The sequence below is a fragment of the Dendropsophus ebraccatus genome, chromosome 6 (genome assembly GCF_027789765.1).
Source record: "Dendropsophus ebraccatus isolate aDenEbr1 chromosome 6, aDenEbr1.pat, whole genome shotgun sequence".
NCBI classification, from domain to species: domain Eukaryota; kingdom Metazoa; phylum Chordata; class Amphibia; order Anura; family Hylidae; genus Dendropsophus; species Dendropsophus ebraccatus.
This window is the reverse complement of record NC_091459.1, coordinates 109,405,971-109,422,595: the sequence shown is the minus strand read 5'-3', so window position 1 is coordinate 109,422,595 and position 16,625 is coordinate 109,405,971. Positions and strand designations below refer to the sequence as shown.

At 43.8% G+C, this 16,625-nt stretch overlaps 1 protein-coding gene across 1 annotated transcript in view; it reads left to right on the top strand.

Annotated features, from left to right (window-relative positions):
- Positions 1 to 16,625, top strand: part of GK5 (glycerol kinase 5) — a 24,533-nt gene extending 7,908 nt beyond the window's left edge. Inside the window, exons 4-16 of the mRNA XM_069975615.1 lie at positions 753 to 846; positions 2,384 to 2,515; positions 3,160 to 3,235; positions 5,536 to 5,597; positions 6,962 to 7,035; positions 7,213 to 7,273; positions 7,361 to 7,487; positions 7,587 to 7,691; positions 7,891 to 7,985; positions 11,346 to 11,449; positions 11,533 to 11,592; positions 11,679 to 11,812; positions 13,131 to 16,625. Of these exons, the coding sequence (XP_069831716.1) occupies positions 753 to 846; positions 2,384 to 2,515; positions 3,160 to 3,235; positions 5,536 to 5,597; positions 6,962 to 7,035; positions 7,213 to 7,273; positions 7,361 to 7,487; positions 7,587 to 7,691; positions 7,891 to 7,985; positions 11,346 to 11,449; positions 11,533 to 11,592; positions 11,679 to 11,812; positions 13,131 to 13,279 (1,273 nt within the window). The 3' untranslated portion in view covers positions 13,280 to 16,625. The remainder of the gene's footprint in view (positions 1 to 752; positions 847 to 2,383; positions 2,516 to 3,159; positions 3,236 to 5,535; positions 5,598 to 6,961; positions 7,036 to 7,212; positions 7,274 to 7,360; positions 7,488 to 7,586; positions 7,692 to 7,890; positions 7,986 to 11,345; positions 11,450 to 11,532; positions 11,593 to 11,678; positions 11,813 to 13,130) is intronic.

Below are 16,625 nucleotides of genomic sequence, written 5' to 3'. Positions count from 1 at the left end.
TCTGGCCGAGGCAGGAACTTTGTCTTAAGGCCCTATTCCACCAACAGATCTGACAGATTATCTGCCAAAGATTTGAAGCCAAACCCAGGAACAGACTATAAACAGAGTTCAGGTCATAAAGGAAAGACTGGATTTCTCCTCTTTTCAAATCCACTCATGGGTTTGGCTTCAAATCTTTGGCAGATAATCTGTCGTCAGATCTGTTTAAGTAATAGGGCCTTTAGTTTTCTATGAAACCCCATAGAAAACCTCTCCTGCTCTGTACAGTTCCTGTCTCGGCCACAGAGGTCAGCAGAGAGCATTGTGTCCGACTGAAAAGAAAACAACATTTCCTGCAGGACATACAACAGCTAATAAGTATAGGAAGACTTGAGATTTTTTAATAGAAGTAAATTACAAATCTATACAACTTTCTGACACCAGTTGATTTGAAAGAAAAAGATTTTCGCTGGACAACCCCTTTAAGACATTCTAGTTTTGTCCAGTGTATAGTGGTGGGACGTTGACCACCCCTGTAGCCTGTGACACACATTGCATGCTGTGATCTCATTCTATTGTATATGGCTGCTCCCTCATGACACCCCAGACATTATTCCCAGTGGGGTTTATTGGAGTTCAGCAGAAATCCAATGGCTATAGTTCAATTGGACTGACTACTGTATGGTAGATATACTATTACTGTGTTTGTCTCATCCTTGATCTGTTGGACGTTAGTTTTTTTTTTTCTTACATTACCGTCTTTTTGTTTTCAGGAAGACTGGCGAGCCCTTTCATAACTTCATCAGCTGGCAGGACCTGCGGGCAGCGGAGCTGGTCAGTTCTTGGAACAGCTCCTTACTGTTAAAGGTAATAGCAGTAAAGAATTATATATGCTGACAGGAAATAAAAGGTTTACAATGAAGGTAAGAATAGATAATGCCAGTGTTAGGTATTATGACCTTTGTAGCAGCAACAATACATTACTGTGCCAGAGCAGTTCTCTGCAGACATCCAGGTTTCATAGTTCAGTCTTTTCTTCCATGTGGTAGGACTATCCAAAGTCCTGTCTCTTGGCTATGGGACAGGTCATACAGCATAACTAGCAATGCTTTTCATTATGGAGCCTAGGTAACATTGGCTAACAGCCACTAAAAACCTTTTTTTTTATTGACAGCAAAATAAAAAAAATAAAAAAATTATTTTTTTTCTCTCATAAACTGATGCCATATTTATGATCCGCAGGGGCTGACCTCTTATTCTGACCAGTTTATTGATCTGCCCCTGTGTATGTTTGTCTATGTTTGTCCTGGCTGTTCAGGATAATGCCCTATGCAGGTGTCAGGAGGTGCTGCTGTAGATGGGATAAAATTTGTAAACTAATGACCAGAGATCAGATCCCTACTGATCATAAAGTGATGGCATATCCGTGCTGAAGTTGAGAATAACCCCTTAAAGGAGAATTCTGGGCAGTGAGATTTTTTTCAAAAGTGTCGGGGAGGATGAAAAAAATAACTTGCACTTACCTCCCTGGCTCCAGAGCCAGTGCCTGCATACCGAAGCTCCGTTCCTTGTTCCTCGGCTGCTTCCTGGTTTAAGAGGAAACCTGGGATGTGATGTTCCAAGCCCACTCAGCCAGTCAAAAACAGTGGCGGGACCCCGTTACAGCCACTGATTTGCTGAGCGTGCCTGGAACGTCACATCCCAGGTCCCCTCTCAAACCAGGAAGGGACCAGGGAACCAGAGCGACCTTATACAGGCACCAGTGCTGCAGCCAGGGAGGTAAGTGTATGCCATTTCTTTATTGCTCCCCAGAACTTTTAAAGAAATCTCCATGCCAGGACTTCTCCTTTAGAAGAAGATAACCAACTGGGTTACGTCAAGTAAAGCTTATTTATTATGTATAAGTATATTTAGTCTTGCTGTCTACTTTGTATTACAGTTTCAAAAATTTTTTAGATTGAGATTTGTAGTCAGTGAATGGAAATCTTTATTGTTTACTTCCAGGAGCTAAAAATCTGTCCAAGTCATGTGATGATCGCTCAGGGGTCAAGCTCATATCAGAGCTGTGTCTTGTATTAAAGGGGTTATCTGCCGCTACAAAAACATGGCCACTATCTTCCAGAGAAAGCACCGCTCTTAGTTCAGTTGTGGTTTGCAATTAAGCTCCATTACTGTGTTACAATACCACACCCAAACTGGAGACAAGAGTGGTGCTGTCTTTAGTAGAAAGTGACCATGTTTTTGTGGCGCTGGATAACCCCTTTAAGCCATGGAGCTGTGTGACCATCACATAATAGATAATTTCCAGCCTCTAGAAGCTACCAGTCAGTGACTACATGCAAAGAGTTTCAAAATTATTAGATGAAGAAAGTATTTTCCTCTACTATCCACTTTTGTTTTCAAGGCCATTCATGGTTCCTGTAAATTCCTGCACTTCTTCACACGACAGAAACGTTTCTTAGCAGCGAGTCTGATCAATTTCACCACTCAGCATGTGTCCCTGCGGCTCGTTTGGGTCTTGCAGAACATCCCTGAGGTAAGGATGAGACAGTATTTAGAACAATCGGGTATAATCTCTTCCATTATAAAGGAAAACGGTAGTGTTGACACTACTTTTGTGTCCTTCCAAAAAAACAGATCCGTTTTGATCTTTTTTTTTTTTTTTTTTCTTTTTTTTTTTTATAATGGAAGTTAATGGAAAACGGATCAAAACAGATGCACACAATTGCATCCGTTTTTTTCATCCATTTTTTGCAAAAAACTGATTAAAAAAAACGGATTGAAAAACGCAGTGTGAACCTAGCCTTAGTCATCACAACTTGACATCTGCAGGTTCACGTATATATTTTTTATATTTATGATATGATAAATCATAAATATATAATAATTGTTGGGGGCTCCAGTCATGAGAATGAGAGTCTCAGGTCTTTTATTCCCCCTCACCAGTATATCTATAGTTTGTTTGCAACTTTCACCAAGGAAAGAAGTTTACTGCATGTTAGATTAGTTCAAAGGGAACTGTGTAAATCTATATGCAATGAGCTCCCTCTAGTGGTGGCTGCTTTAATATCAAGTCAATGAGAAGAACACACTACAAAGATGCTGCAATCTTAAGAACTTTTGTGTTGCAACATTATTACTACATTATTTTGCTCAATTTTGTATCTTCAACTTTCTCAGGTGCGCCAAGCAGCAGAAGAGGGCAATTGTTGTTTTGGTACCATTGACACATGGCTACTGTATAAACTCACAAATGGTAAGTCTTATCTAATTCTAAAGTATTTTGAAAACACAAACGTACTATCACTGATTCTCCAAATCCATGGTTACACCTATGTTGAGAGTTGCTTTATGCTTTAGCAGTATTCAATAGTTATGCAAACATCACAGACAGCTATCTTCTTGAAGTAATACTGTCACACCAGAACCCCCCCCCCCTCCACTCTATGTGCGGTCCCCTGTAAAATTACATAATTTCATCAGTGGACAGTCAGGGTAGAAGAATAAGTTGCAGCCAGGCCAGGGCTGTGGAGTCGGTAAGACGCAGCTCAGACTCCTGAATTGTATTAGGACCAACTCAGACTCCCGACTCAAACTCCTGCTCCTTTATAAATGGCCAGTCATATACCAGGGGAGTTATTTATCACACTGGCTCAGCAGCTTCTCCCTAATGTCCTACATGATCCTGGGGCGACTTCTGAGTGAATAAGGAAATATATAAAGCAGATTCTCCTGTGTGGGCAGTGGATGAAGCCAGTCTCCAGCCTCCATGTCCTGAACTACTCACAACTAGACTAGAAGGAGCAGGTGGTCTTTTAGTTTCTAACTAAATATTCACCATACACAGAAACACTGCTAACAATGCCAGATACCTGTAATATAGAGGTGATGTAGTGGGGGTAACACATAGTGATATAGAGGGGTCAGCCATAGTGATATGGAGGGGTCACTTTGGGTGTGGAGGCACGCCATAGCGCACACACACATACACACAGCCTGCTGCAGCCATAGCACACACTCACACAGCCTGCTGTAGTCATAGCACACATACTTACACAGCCTGCTGCAGCCATAGCACATACACACAGCCTGCTGCAGCCATAGCATACACACACAGACTGCTGCAGCCATAGCACACACACTCACACAGCCTGCTGCAGCCATAGCACACACTCACACAGCCTGCTGCAGCCATAGCACACACACACACACAGCCTGCTGCAGCCATAGCACATATACACACATCCTGCTGTAGTTAAAGCACACACACTCACACAGCCTGCTGCAGCCATAGCACACACTCACACAGCCTGCTGCAGCCATAGCACACACTCACACAGCCTGCTGCAGCCATAGCACACACTCACACAGCCTGCTGCAGCCATAGCACACACACACAGCCTGCTGCAGCCATAGCTCATATACACACATCCTGCTGTAGTCAAAGCACACATACTTACACAGCCTGCTGCAGCCATAGCACATACATACACACACAGCCTGCTGCAGCCATAGCATACACACACAGCCTGCTGCAGCCATAGCGTGCACACACACACACACACAAAGCCTGCTGCAGCCATAGCACGCACACATACACACACACACAGCCTGCTGCAGCCATAGCCCACATACACACAGCCTGCTGCAGCCATAGCGCACGCACGCGCACACACACACACACACACACACACACACAGCCTGCTGCAACTATAGAACACTGAAGAAAAACACTACATTGAGGACAGAGGTTACTGCTACACTACTTATGTCTTCTCCTCCTCCTCTATATTACACAGGATATCTTCATATTACACTGCTGCTCATATACAGTCATCCAGCATCCAGGAAGAGAACAGCACAGATCTCCCCCCACACAATGGACTCTTCCAGCTCAGAAACAAACTGCCAAATAGTGACCGACAACTTTTCCCAGACCCCCCTTATCTAATAGAGCCAGTGTCCTATTACTGATATATTCCCCGACCACCCTTATGTAATAGGGCCAGTGTCCTATTAGAATGTTGCTCATAATATATATTGATGAGCAAAACTTATAAAATTCATATCAAAACTAAATTCTAAATTGTTCTAAGATTTTTTTTTTAAAGCTGGAGTCGGAACATTTTTTCCGACTCCAGCCAAAACTAGCTCCGACTCTGACTCCACAGCCTTGAGCCAGACATCTCTGGTGCTGGCCTATTCTGAGAACGATAGAGATGGTCATCGAAAATCCATCACACCCCCACCTTTCACTCCTCAAACATAAACTGTTGGTGGAGAGTTGGAGATCCCCATACACTTTGTACTATCATCAGAACTCACCACTTCCAACTTTGGTATCTATAGACACTGATGTACTGATGCACAGAGAATACAATTACATAATCCACCTTTAGCATCATACTTTTCATTTATTCAAAGAAAATACACTGTTAAGCAAGTATAAATCCAGGCAAGATGTTTCCAGCCGCTCCAGGTGCCGCTGACCTGCCAATGCTGGGATCTGTGTAGATGCCAGAGAATGTGAATGTTTTTTTTGTGTGTGTTTTTCAGGATCTGTACATGCAACAGACTTCTCAAACGCTAGTGGCACTGCAATTTTTGACCCTTACTTGGTAAGTGGCCAACGTGGATGAGAAGAGCAAGCGTTTTAATTTTTATACAGCACAGTGGGGACAATGTATTAAAATTGGTGTCAAGGAAAGGTGTGAAAGTTGTCTATGTGAACCAACAAGTAGCCATGTAGGTTTTTACCCTTTAATCTACTTCCTAAGGTACAGATTATAAATCTAGTGATGAAAATAAGAGCACAAGAGAGACCTATAAAAACTGACCTTATTGCACAAGCTTTTGTAAAATAATATTAATACGTGACCACTTTTCCATTTGAGAGGAAATCCTTTTCACATTGATTTTCTGGGCATTTTACATTGATAGGACAGACCATCAGTTTCTGATTTGCACACGCAAATGTCCGTAGAGCTGAATAGAACAGGGTCAAAGCTGATACCTCTGTTCATTGTGTAGTGGCCATGCTGGGTTAGTGCAGCACAGCTCTTATTCACGTCATTGGGAACTGCGCTGCAGTACCTGGTGCCGCCATGACACAATGAATGGGGCTGGAATCAGAATGCTCTGTTCATTGTGTATATGCTGGAGCTGCAGCTCTGATCGGCAGGGGTGCTGGGTGTTGGCTTCACCACTGATCAGACATTGATGGCCTATATCCTGAGTATAGTTAGCTGCCCCCAGGCTCATCTCCCTCATGACAACATCTGTTGAGAGGCGCCCATAGACTGTGCCAGCTTGTGGTTCTGGAATATCTTTGCACCTGCAATTCTGACTTTTTCTTGAGTCCATTTCTGTAGAGACAGAGACAAGGGATGACTTGGCACAGCCTGCCCCCTTCAAGCAGAAGCACAGAGCTTCCAGGACTCTGGATACAGGTCCTGGCGTAGAACCGTCATATACCAAATACAATTTATAACTTCCTCCATCAGACAACTTTTACTTACTCCAGAGTGTGATCTCTTACACTGCATTCAGGATCGTCTATAAAGGCCCGTTCACACTGAGCAAAATAAGCGGAAATTCCGAGCAGAGTCCACGGCGCGGGTTCCACTCCACACTGAGCAAAATAGGCCGAAATTTCGAGTGGAACCCGCAACGTGGACTCTGCTCGGAATTTCCGCCTATTTTGCTCAGTGTGTACGGGCCCTTATAGACTATCCTGCAAGAATCCACCCTTCCTCTCTATGGTGTCTCACGTGCCGCTGCTCTCTGCCGCTCTCTGTTCAAAGAATTGACATTGCAAGACATCACATTGAGACACTGAGGCAGGCGGGATTCCAACGGCGCGGGTTCGGCTCATGATTTCCACCTGTTTTGCCCAGCATTAATGAGCCTTAATTCATTTGATGTACAAGCTGATGTTGTATTATTTCATATGCATGATCTTTTACCTGTGTTTCCCCTCTAGATGAGCTGGAGCTCCTATCTCTGCTCACTGCTGTCCATTCCTCTGTCTATATTTCCTCCTGTGGAGGATACCAGGTAGGGTTACTATACCAGGTAGGGTTACTATACCAGGTAGGGTTACTATACCAGGTAGGGTTACTATACCAGGTTGGGTTACTATACCAGGTTGGGTTACTCGGGGATTCCCTGGCTCTGTCAGTCTGTTAGGTGTGGATGATATTCGGTCTAAAGTGTTGCTTTCTCTCTCTTTAGTCACAACTTTGGAGAAGTGGATCCTAGCATTTTTGGAATTCCGATTCCCATTCGGGCATTGGTGAGTGAATCCAGGAGATGGGCTGAATCATGTGGATTAGAACTACTATTCAGGTTTTTCAGTATTGTTGATTTTGCCTTTTCACAGGTCGCTGACCAGCAGGCCGGTATGTTTGGCCAGTGCTGTTTTGATGTGGGAGATGTCAAACTGACAATGGGAAGTGGAACGTTTATGACAATCAATACCGGGAATAATCTTCACACTTCTATAGCCGGTATGGGCACACTGTCGCTAGACAGATAGAATTTTTACAACCTGCTGTAACATATATAGTAAAATTCACAAGGATAATAACTATATATTTTTCTTTAAGGGCTATACCCACTAGTTGGCTGGAAGATTGGCAACGAGCTGGTGTGCGTAGCAGAGGGCAATGCCTCCGATACAGGGACAGCTATCAAGTGGGCACAAGAGCTGAGTAAGTGCTAAGTAAGTCTTCACAATAATCATGAGGCCAGATGATTTACATTGGGGTAACACTGCATAGGAAATCATACAAGGCTATTCTGGCATAAACTCTAGATGGTGTTAGATACATGGGATATGGAAATATGATAGATCCCCCTTTATAATGGATGGAGATAATAACCCATTGAATAACATTCTCCATTCCTAAGATCTTTTCACAGATTTTGGTGACACAGAATCAATGGCCAGAAATGTCCCAGACAGTGAGGGGATTTACTTTGTGCCATCCTTTACAGGCCTGCAGGTAAGTCCAGGCAATGGAAGAACTGTCCATAGAGTACAGCCTGTAGGTGTATAAGGCCATGATCACACACTGACGACAGTGTTCTCCTAGCGTTCTGCCAGCAATACCTGTGAACGGGATATTTCGTATCCCAAACATTCATTTATGGAGTAATAAATGCCCTGCAGATATTTTTTTTAACCAGAATATTGCCACAGATACAGGTGAAAAGCTTTAGGTTCGCTCCACTGAAGACAATGGGGCCAATCCATGGCAGAAATCCTTGTTTCATCTGCAGAGTCCGGCAATGGTTTATCTAAAAGAAATGCACAGCATGGTTGCCTATGGCAATTCCATGTCATGTAAGCATTAAGATATATGTGGTCTGTCTATTACGGCAAACTGCTCTGCCTCCATTAAGTTGACTTGGATTTCTACAAAAGGAATTTTATATGTGTTAATATTGGAAAACTGGCAGAGTTTAGATGGGATTACTTGTCCTAATACTCTATACACGCTGCAAAATTCTCATATTTATAACGGCAGGCAGGTTGGACACCTGTCCTCAGGAGTGTGACTAGAAATGGCTGGGCCTCATAGCAACATTTTTTATTGGGCCCCCTCCCGACTGACCACAAACCTGTCAAGTGTAGTCATAACCTTTAACATTTAACTGCAAGTGCTCATCAGGAGTGCTTACAATTAAAGGGACATTTACATCACCTAGGAGGCCCACTCAGCCACCAGATGCTGCAAATGATAACTGCTCAGGGGGCCCAGTGTCTTGCAGGAGTGGGTCACCAGGCCCCCTGATGCAGTGGGCCCCATAGCAGCCGCTATGACTGCTACGGTGGTAGATAGGTTCCTGCCTGTCCTTACGGGTAGCATGCATACATCACTATAGACCTCTCCCGTCTCCATAGACAGCTGTGTATAAATGGGGAAAGGAGCTAGGTTTTTGCAGTACATCTAGTACCAGTTGTGAGGGACACATTTGCACTACATTAGTTTAGTGATATTTATTAGTATGGAACTATTTTAAAGCTTTCTTTAAACCTCTAACATGTCAGACGTTGAGTTTGGTAGGGGTCTGGCACCAGTTGTTGGGGTAAAGGGACAATAGTGCTTTGCTGAGTGCTTTGTCCCATTGTTTCTGCTCGGCTCTCCTTGTAAAGTCATGCCAACAGATTGAAGCCACCATAACAGTCTTTATGTATATCTGTGAGACTGCCATAGTGTCAGTACTTCATATGCTCCTAGAGATAGGTAGGGGGATCAGCAGCCTTCCTCCGCCCACTACCACACATGTCAGACGTTTAATAGAACTTTAGACACACTTTACATATAGGATTCAGCTTTTTTTTTATTATTACACTCTTTATTTTTATTTCTTATGGTACGTTTACACAGAGAGATTTATCTGACAGATTTTTGAAGCCAAAGTCAGGAATGGATTTGAAAAGAGGAGAAATCTCAGTCTTTCCTTTATGACCTGTTCGCTGTTTATAGTCTGTTCCTGGTTTTGACTTCAAAGATCTGTCAGATAAATCTGTCTGTGTAAACGCACCATTAGGTAGGTATTGCAGATCAATGTCAGGACTAGGAGATGCTTTAGGCTATGTTCACACTACCAACAAAACACAGTTACCACTGAACTCAAGGAGAACAGTGAAAAAAAATTCCAATGAAGTACTCAATCAAGAGTCTCCACTGATGCCCCCAAAAATTTAAATATGCAAAACAGGAGTCCGTGGAGCCTCGGTTGCGAGTCTCAAAACACGGGATAGCCAGATATCTCTAGCCTGTTGCCACGGGGTGCCTCCATGATAGGGAGAGCACCACACCACCCTGATAAATAGCCCCTTAAGTCCCACTCGGTTGCGAGTATTGCGATCATGACAAGGGCTTGCCAAGGCAGGCATCTATCCACAGACAGCCGTTTCAGGGTATTTGCCCCTCGTCAGTGTGGAGTAGGAGTCTGGCTAGTTGGGGCAATAGCAAATCGACCAACAAAACACAGTAATCACTGAACTCAAGGAGAACTTAAGGGGCTATTTATCAGGGTGGTGTGGTGCTCTCCCTATCATGGAGGCACCCCGTGGCAACAGGCTAGAAATATCTGGCTGTCCCGTGTTTTGAGACTCGCAACCGAGGCTCCACGGACTCCTGTTTTGCATATGTTCACACTACGTATAAGTACGGGCGTTGTTGCCATCGGCAACAACGGCAGTACTTTGTGCGGAGTGCAACATAGCCTATTCAGCTATGGGATCCTGGCCGGAGCGTATACACATCGTATGCGCTCCGACCGAGATCCCCCACGGGGCTGCAAAGAGCTGACATGTCAGTTTTCTGCAGCCGCAGTTCAATGAATTGCGGCCATAGGAAACCCTGTCAGTTCACACAGTGAAGCGAGCGGCTTCGGCCGCTCGCTTCACTGTGTGCTATGGGAAGCTCTGATGCGGACGCACACTGATCAGATCGTTTTAAGTACCGGCCAAGATGATCCGGGCAGACACCTGTCGTTCCGTGACACAGCCGGGGCCACGGATTGGCCGGATGTTCACAGCGTGTGAGCATAGCCTTAAAATGTTTCTCCCATTATTAACACTTACATTAACAAGAGGAAAGGGAAGAGCTGTATGATGACTAGGGATCCAACAGCTGGGACCGCCTGTGGTCTTAAAGGGGTTATCCAGGATTTAAAAAGAAAAAAAATGCTACTTTCTTACAAAAACAGCTCCACAGCTTCATTCACTTCGATGGAACTGAGCTTTAAGACGACACCCAAACCGAAGATGTATTGTTTGTGGAGGAAAGCGGATATGTTCTTGTAAGTCTTGGTAACCCCTTTATAAACTAGGATCCCAAGTCTCCCCTTGGAGTGGAGCAGTAGTCACGTGTATGCTACCAATATATATCCTTTGTATGGTCAGGCAGGACTCATTGAGTTGTATTGTGATGTGCCTTTCCAACTGGAGACTCCGGACCTAAGTTCTTGATCACAGGGTTTCCCAGCGGTCAGAACCTGCACAATTATACCGCTATCTGTCCTGTGGATAGGGGATAAAAGGCAATGTAAGGTGCTGGTGGTATACATGTGTGGAGCTATAGGGCAGACTCATACAATCTCTGGTCACAAGCATTTTCTCCATGACATTGGGCTGTGTGTATATCATACATGGGCTTCTGTATTATATGCATATACATCTCTAGAGACAGAGATAATGCATATAGAGTCTGCATTGTCTGCTTGTAACATGTCTGTTTTCTCCCTCCCTGCTGCCGGTACATGTATGTAAGTGTCTCTCTATTACTATATTATGGAAGGCAGTAGCGGGGAGCACGCTCTCTTATGCTGAAGGATATTTCTGTGCTTAGGCTCCAGTGAATGATCCCTATGCATGTGCCTCCTTCATGGGACTGAAGCCTTCCACCACAAAGTGCCACCTTGTACGAGCCATTCTGGAGTCCGTGGCTTTTAGGTAACGATACTTAGAATACACTTCTGTTTTTATCCATATATTATGATACCAGATTTGATTTCTTCTTTTTTATGTTTTCTAAGGAATAGGCAGCTGTATGACACTATGCAGAGAGAAACCTCCATTAGGATCTCAAGAATAAGGTACGTAACTGGCCTATGTATAAGAATGCCCTGATATGAGTGTGAGCCTGTGGTTATAATGGCATGTTCTGATCTGAACATTGCAGGGCTGACGGAGGAGTCAGTAACAACAGCTTTGTGATGCAGATGACCGCAGATTTATTTGGCCAAACCATTGATAAACCAAAGCACACAGACATGTCCTCCCTGGGAGCTGCTTTTCTAGCCGGTTTAGCTGTAGGTAAGTCTTGATGCCAAGGGGAACCAGCCATGATCAATACAGTGGTGCCTTGGATTACGAGCATAATTCGTTCCAGGACCGCACTTGTAATCCAAATCCACTCTTAAACCAAAGCAAATCATTGAATTGCAGACAATTGGTTCCACACCCCAAAATAATGATTTTTTTTTATTCTGAAGAGCATGTAAAACAGATGAAACAAACAATGAGAAATAGCTGAATGTGATATTATTAGTTACTGCACAGTATAGCAATCAGCATGTGGTGAATAATGTATAGTAAGTGCATAAACCTGATAACACAGCAGCAGTTTGTAGGTACAGAATAGAGATGCAGATACTCACTATGCAGTAGCGTAGTACAACAGGCTAGAATAGAGAAGGAGGGCTGCTGTCAGAGGTCTGTGTAGTCACATGACAGCAATGGGGAAGGGGTGCGCGGGACCAATCAGGAAGTGAGAATCACAAAGCTGCGCAGGAGGACAGTGACAGAAACTTCTCTATACAGTAGTGTGTATAGCTGAATGTAAGTGCAGGCACATTATAGCAGCAGTGTGTAGAGCCGAGTGTGAGTGCAGACAGATTATAGCAGGAATGGAGAGGGTGGGAAACACAAGGGCTGACAGAGTCTGCAGGGAGCATGAAGAGATGAGCAGGACAGATGTGGGCAAATAGAGGGGTTACAGCTATGAAGAGAATACCTTCACAGTCCTGTCCCCTGATGCAAGCCCCAGCCTGAAGTGGATCTGCTATGATTTGGAAGGTGAGGGAGATTTCCTGGTCAATACAGGGCTGTAGACTCCACTATGCAGACCATGCCCCTCCCCCTCCCACCCAGCACAGGGAGCTCTTACACCAAGTTAGAATTTTGAAAAACTGTGAGCTCTTCTTGCAAAACGCTCTTAATCCAAGTTACCTTTAAGCCGAGGTACCAACCCAAGTCTTTTGTAATTGTGGTGCAGGTAGAGGTGATGGCAGGTTCCCAGAATTTATTTTTTGCAACCTACACATCACTTGTTCCAGTTGTATTGGTCAGGACCATATTCATAACAATATTCTCGGCACTCACCAATATGCTGAATAAGTCGTGTTTATTGTATCGAATTTGTGTTATGAAGATACAATAAACACAACTTATTCAGCATATTGGTGAGTGCCGAGAATATTGATTTTCATTTCGTGGGACTTGTTCCTATCTACGGGCACCACCGGCATACATCCAGCGTGCCGAACTGAACTTTGCATTACATATTCATAACAAGCTGAATATTTGCAGCATTTATTCTAATTTTCCCATTCTTCCCATTGTAATTTTTTAGGTGTTTGGTCAACTAAAGAGGAGCTGAAGAAGCTTCGACATCCAGAAGTCTTGTATGAACCCCAGCGCAAGCTCAAAGATTATGAGTCCGCCATGTCTAGTTGGGAACTGGCACTACTGCGATGCTCCAACTGGTACAATGACTCTTAGCAGATACTTGGTGCAATAACCTGAGGACACTGGAAGGATGACACTATGGACACCAAGTGGACTTTAGCTGTGGACTTTGAAGGAAACTTTAGTATTCTGATGGGTATGGTTGACACAATGGGTTAACTTACTTGAGAAGGAAAAGGAATCTGAACATTTCTATGTTCATAGTCTAGTTTGTCATTCATATGTCTGAATACTGCTATTTATAACTGGACTGGTTGAACACTCCTTTTGTATGCTTTCAGTGCTGCTAGTACAGTTAGTTACGTGCCTTGATGTGACGCCAGTGTCTTGGCCTGAAGAGGCAAGTGCAGAACCAATATCTAAATTACTCAGTTCTTAGATCACATGTGGTGTGTTCACCCTCTGCATAGGTGGACCTGTTATGTCAGCTGTATACATTATGGTTGTTGACAGGGTAATACTGTGATGGGTCCGCTGCCCTCCATGAGTAACATACACTCTGAATTGTATAGTTAGTTGTTGGCTTAGATTCTGCATAGCACCAGAGTGTCTCTACTACAGACATTGTAATGCCAATTATTGCTGAAATGTCTGTCTTATGGGATGATGCCTTAAGGGAATTGTCTTTTGGACAATGCTGTAGCATAATGTTAATAGCTGGATCATGCCGTGCTACGAGTAGAGTGAGCTGAGCCTATGTATCAAATCTTTAGAAAAATTACAACTACTTTCTGGCAAAAACAGCACCCACCCCTGTGCTTAAATTGTGTGTGGTATTGCAATTCAGCCCCATTCACTTCAGTGTAACATAGCTCCAAATACTATACCCAATTGAGGCGGGAGAGATGCTATTTCTGGAAGAAAGCGGACATGTTTTTCTAAGCCTGGACAACACCTTTAAGTCTTTTGGACTTTGTACAGATTAATAATATTTTTATATAAATCGAACAAAAGCACAGTTACCCCAGTGCTCACTTCATTCAAGCCTTTTCTTATAGGCAGACATTGCAGAGATCTTTCGGTGTTTAAACCAGGGCTGTGAAATCGGTAAGCCGCAGCTCCGACTCCGACTCCTGCTCCTTCATAAATGGCCAGTCATATACCAGGGGAGTTATTTATTACACTGGCTCAGCAGCTTCTCCCTAATGTCCTACATGATCCTGGGGCAACTTTTGAGGGAATAAGGAAAGATATAAAGCAGATTCTCCTGTGTGTGCAGTGGATGCAGCCAGTCTCCAGCCTCCATGTCCTGAACAACAACTAGACTAGATGGAGCAGGTGGTCTTTTCCTGCTGACAATCTTCTATGTTTCTAACTAAATATTCACCATACCCACAGAAACACTGCTAACAATGCCAGATACCTGTAATATTGAGGTCAGCCATAGTGATATAAAGGGGGTCACACATAGTGATAGAGGGGCCACTGTGGGTGTGGGGACACGCAATAGCATACACACACAGCCTGCTGCAGCCATAGTGCGCACACACACACAGCCTGCTGCAGCCATAGCACACATACAGCCTGCTGCAGCCATAGCATACACACAGCTGCAGCCATAGCGCTAACACACAGCCTGGTGCAGCCATAGCGCGCACGCACACACACACAGCCTGCTGCAGCCATAGCGCACACACACAGCCTGCTGCAGCCATAGCATACACACACAGCTGCAGCCATAGCACTAACACATAGCCTGGTGCAGCCATAGCGCGCGCACACACACACACACACAAAGCCTGCTGCAGCCATAGCATACACACACAGCTGCAGCCATAGCACTAACACATAGCCTGGTGCAGCCATAGCGCGCGCGCACACACACACACACACACACACACACACACACACAGCCTGCTGCAGCCATAGCATACACACACAGCTGCAGCCATAGAGCACTGAAGAAAAACACCACATTGAGGACAGAGGTTACTGCTTCACTACTTATGTCTTCTCCTCCTTTTCTATATTACACAGGATATCTTTATATTACACTGCTACTCATATACAGGCATCCAGGAAGAGAACAGCACAGATCTCCCCCCACACAATGGACTCTTCCAGCTCAGAAACAAACTGCCAAATAGTGACCGACAACTTTTCCCCGACCCCCCCTTATCTAATAGGGCCAGTGTCCTATCAGAATATTGCTAATAATATATATTGATTAGCAAAACTTTTAAAATTATATCTAAAGTCAATTCTAAATTCTTCTAAGATTTTTTTTTTTTTTAAACTGGAGTCAGTCTGTACATTTTTTCCGACTTCGACTCCAGACAAAACTAGCTCCGACTCAGACTCCACAGCCCTGGTTTAAACATGAGGATAGGCAGCATTATGTTGAGAAACAGTGGTGTGTATGTATGTATGTATGTATGTGTGTGTGTTTGTGTATATACGGTGATCCCTCAACTTACAATAGCCTCAAGATACAATATTTTCAACATACAATGGTCCTTTCTGGACCACTGTAAGTTGAGACCAGGCTCAACATACAATGCTATAGACAGTCAGGATCTGCGGCACATGTGAATAACTAGATGATCGACCAATGAAACTGGCCATTTTACTGATAAAATTGAGGTGCATGCACTGTTTGGCTGCCTAGTAGTGATTCTCTGAGTATAGTGTGATACTATATGTCCTGTACTGCTCTTTACCTGGGCCAGTTTTCCATTGAATTTTAGTTTCAACATACAATGGTCGTCCTGGAACCAATTAATATTGTATGTTGAGGGACCACAGTGTATATATATGCGCATGCCACTGTGTGTATACATATATATATACACACACACTCACACTCTCTCTTTGTGTTGTACATGTTTTGTGTTTGCAGACTGTATAAAAATCGTCTGCTGTACTTCCTATAGAGTAGAAACAAGTTATAACTGATGGGGGTCTAATGGATACTACCTTGGTCCTTGAAACTGTACAGATATGTATGATATATGCCGGAAGCGTTTCCTGCCATATACACCAAACACTGGGCTCAGAGCTGTCTACATAGAGACATGTGTTATGTGACAATGAGCAGACTATAGGGCCAAACCTTCATTCTCTTAGGTTTTCATCATCCTGCTGAGGTCAGTAGTTATGTACTGCAGTCATTAAAGGTCCCATTCAGACTGCTTTTATATGGCTCCATGTAGTAGCTGTATCTCATACATAGCTGTATTACAGCCGCCGGAATGCTACCCAACAGGACACAGCATAGTGAGGGTTAATCAAACCCTCGTACACATTGGTGCCTGCTGACCGGACTTTCATTGCAGTTTCCTTACAGATTGGAGACATGTACTGCACACATTTTATATACCTGTTGATTATTAAACATACAAAGTAATGAAATAATAATAAAGGGATGCTAAACCTAGAA